General features: G+C 34.7%; 1 protein-coding gene across 1 annotated transcript; it reads right to left on the bottom strand.

The window, feature by feature from the left end:
- Positions 1–524: 524 nt before the first annotated feature.
- On the bottom strand, positions 525–3,063 carry LOC126749054 (zinc finger protein Noc). The gene is made up of 2 exons (XM_050458665.1): positions 2,813–3,063; positions 525–2,082 (listed from the first exon to the last, which is right to left on the bottom strand). The coding sequence occupies exons 1-2, from the start codon at positions 2,897–2,899 to the stop codon at positions 847–849; spliced, it is 1,323 nt and encodes a 440-aa protein (XP_050314622.1). The 5' UTR covers positions 2,900–3,063; the 3' UTR covers positions 525–846.
- Between the last annotated feature and the right edge of the window lie 677 nt (positions 3,064–3,740).

Below are 3,740 nucleotides of genomic sequence, written 5' to 3' on the forward strand. Positions count from 1 at the left end.
TTTCCATGTTCTATATTCTAAGAACTTTATTACGAATATGCTCTTATTCTGTAGAATACAAAACACGAATACTTTTCCGGATGTCAGGTCTCGTTTCACCCTTGTTTTTTTGTAAAGCGACCCCGCGATGCCATGAGAAGCTGTCGGAAGAAGAAATAATTTGATTTCATTTGATGCCGCTCTAAGCGTGGGTTATGTGACAGTTTTACAACCCCCTAAATCGAGAGGAAGCCAACAACTTAGTTGTTGACAGGAATCACTCTCCGTTTTTGCTTTTTATAAAATTTTTAATATGTGGATGGTATTTAAAATGAGACCTTCTTTATTAATTTATATATTAAATTAAAACACTTCTTTAATTTATATATTAAATGATCATGACTATTTCAAAGTATAATTAAGCACAACAGAAAACTTTAAAAAAAATTAAATTAGTTAAGTATTTTGACTATTTCTGCAAACCACAGAGTGCAGAGTGTCTTGAGACTTCCTAACTTAAAGGTGGAACAAAATATAATACAAAATACTACGAAACAAATTTTTATTTCAATCCCAAATGGAACTCAACATTCTTAATAATTAAAATAAAATTATCATAATCTAAAAGTCAGCTTTTCATCTTTGAGGGCAGTGTCTATATAGTCAACATTTAATACACATACATTTTTTCAATGATGTAGAGTACCCTGCCATACATTGCACATTAAATAATAACCAATAATTTCCAAAATATTTACATAAGTAACATATACTGTTTGTTTGTCCAGATATAATGCTGTCCAAACTATACATTTAGAAGTATCACAGGCAAAGAACCTCAAAAGGCAAACATTTTTACACTATTTACTATGGATGAACTGCCGCACTTCCCAATCTTTGTCCATACAAGGCGTAGGGGGAATAGTAAGGTCCTAGTGAGGCTGGATTGAAAGCACTGTAAGGAGATCCTAGACTTGTAGGTAATCCTGGTTTGGCATAAGGGTGATACCTCGCCGCACTTAAAGGACTAAGTGGGGCCGATGCTGGGTATCTATGTAGTGCTGCAGATGACAACAACGCCGAGTGGTTTAATAGACTGGCGGCGCTACTCGTTGCGGGATCTGATGTACTAGTGTGGGTCCTTAAGTGTTGCAGAAGTTCTTCGGATGTCACGAATCTTTTTCCACAATAAGCATCACCAGCGATCCAGTTACACACATATGGCCTCCCTAGAGAAGGATATGCTAAGGAGCTGGGAGGTCCAAGTGACATTGCCATTGCCAAATTGTATTTTTGGTGATCACACTGTGTACAACCTGAAGGGCAAGGGCCTCCTGCGGCACCGCTCATTAACATTTGCTGATTTTGTAGACTAAACTGGCACCCTGTGCAGTAAGGATCCTTGCACACTGGGACTAAAGCTTCACCTCCTGAAGGAGTCTTTACTCTGGCATAACTTAAATACGGGGTTGCTCCAGGATACCCCATCATATGATGAGAATAGGGTGCTCCAGGGAAGGGTGGCCTAAAAGCTGGGTTGGCATGTTCCAGCCCCGGAGGGCAGCACAAGGAGCTTAAAGGATTGGAAAGGCCTCCAGGTGCGAGTGGCTTGTAGGTGCCCAACGGAGTATCTTTATTGTGGCCTTGCAAAATTTCTAATCCTGAACGAATAATCGGGCTAGCTGAAGGGGTCGATGGCTTAGTTTGGCTCTCTGGTGTCGATTTACCCCCTTCAGATAAGGGAGAACTGTTAGACTCATTGTTATTATTGTTATTATGAGGAGACCCTGATTTGCGATCACTCCCGATGGGGTGTGGCGATTTTTTATCGTTTTCAACACTTTTTTGACTGCTGGGACGTGAATCGTCCAACTTTTTCGTTATCACGGTGTTCTCGTAGGGCTTGAAGGCGAGCTTGTTGTCACTTGGTGTTGTCCGATGGTTCGAGTTCTTATCATTTTTAATGGCCGCAGGTGAGGTGCGGGAATCTGATTTTTTTTTGTCCAGTGTGCAAAGTAGTGGCTTCGCTGAGTTAGGAGAATCGGCTCCTATTTGGCTGCAAGTTTGAGCTAAGAGAGCTAGGGGGCTTTTTTTGGCGTCCAACTGTAACAAAATAAAAATGCGTTAAGAAAACGATTGTTGTATAGTAATTTGGGTTTGTGTATATTAATGGTAGGTAGTTAGTTTCAGGTAAAAATAAAAATCTTTTATAAATAGAAGATAAATCAAAAATCATTAAAAAAAGTCATTGTGTCAAATACCAAAATCATTTTTAATTTATATGAATACAAAAAGTCTTACAGGTTTCACATGCATATTGGATATTTAAAGTCATATTTTTTTTAATTCTACTTATTTCAAAAGTAAATAGAAATAAAAAATACATCAAAATTAAATTTTAAATTATCGCTCAGTATAAAAGAATAATATAATAACGAATTATAATTTTTCAATAGTCACCCTGTCCCTCTTTTGCATACTTAATTATGATATTTCAAGTTTGGAGAAATATTATAGATTTCAAGAAGATTAACAAAATGTATATATTATTTTTTAATTACCTAACACACAAACATTGCGTTAAAAACTTTCTTCAACTTCTTTTTACTACTTAACAAAAATGTAAAAAAATGATTAACATATACAATTAAATTATGCATTATTTATTTCAAATTATACAAAGCATGCGAAGTATTAGAATTTAAAAAATGAAAAATGTACCTATGCGATTTTACATTTTTCATTCTTGTTTAAAACCGGTCCATGCATAGTTAAATTTTATTTCAGCCAAATAGTGTTGTGTAAATTAAATACAATTAAGTTATGCTCTCACCGTTGTAGGCAAAGGACTCAAATAATCCGGTTGCAAATACTGATTTCCAGCTGCGGATAACAATCCACCACCTTCCAGAACAACCATTTTTACGATTTTATTAGCACTTCTAAACAAAAACAAATAGTTTGTCAAAATAAAACACTTCTATTCATAGAGTTCACTCGACTTAATAAGAAATTCTCTTCTCGATTCGCACACGAACGACTGAAGCAAATTTATGTCTGAGACTGACTGACTGACTGAAAAATGGAATAGATGAAACTCGAATGTTAGGAAGGAAGGGATAGAGTGAGAGAGAGAGGGAGACATGCGCAGTTTTGGATTGCACTTTCAGATGTTGAGTGAAGCATAGAGAAGACAGCGTTGCCAGTTTATTTACACGGAATCAGAGGAAATTGAGTTCATTGTTGAATTTATAATTAAAAAAACTAGAACGTATTAAATAGTTATTCATAAAAAAAATGTAAAATTAATAAAGATTTTTTAAATTTAATTAAATATTAATACGAGTTAAAAAGTAATTTATTCGTCATAGAGAGTCAGTACATTGCTAGAAACAAAATAAAGATAATATTATACATTTTAGATTACTTCCCTTGACAAAAAGGTCAGTCTCTCGATTTGAACAACCGACACTCTACTTATTTGATAAAAGAAGCCAAGAGTGTGACAAACCCATCAACCTTAAGTTAATTATTAAAAAAAACAACAACAAAAAATTAAGATTTCATAATCATTCCAAAATGGAGAAAAAAAAATATTGCAAGATACATTTCAGTTTTTATAATAATTGTTTTGTCAGAAAACCTCCTCATCCCTGTCGACTTATTAACAAGACACGTTATTATTTTATTTTATTGACAAAAAATATAGTAGAAAGTATTTTCTTTAAATAAAAAGTTCTCAAAAGGGCCGACAATCGGGC

This window comes from Anthonomus grandis, chromosome 22 (genome assembly GCF_022605725.1).
Source record: "Anthonomus grandis grandis chromosome 22, icAntGran1.3, whole genome shotgun sequence".
Classification (NCBI taxonomy): Eukaryota; Metazoa; Arthropoda; class Insecta; order Coleoptera; family Curculionidae; genus Anthonomus; species Anthonomus grandis.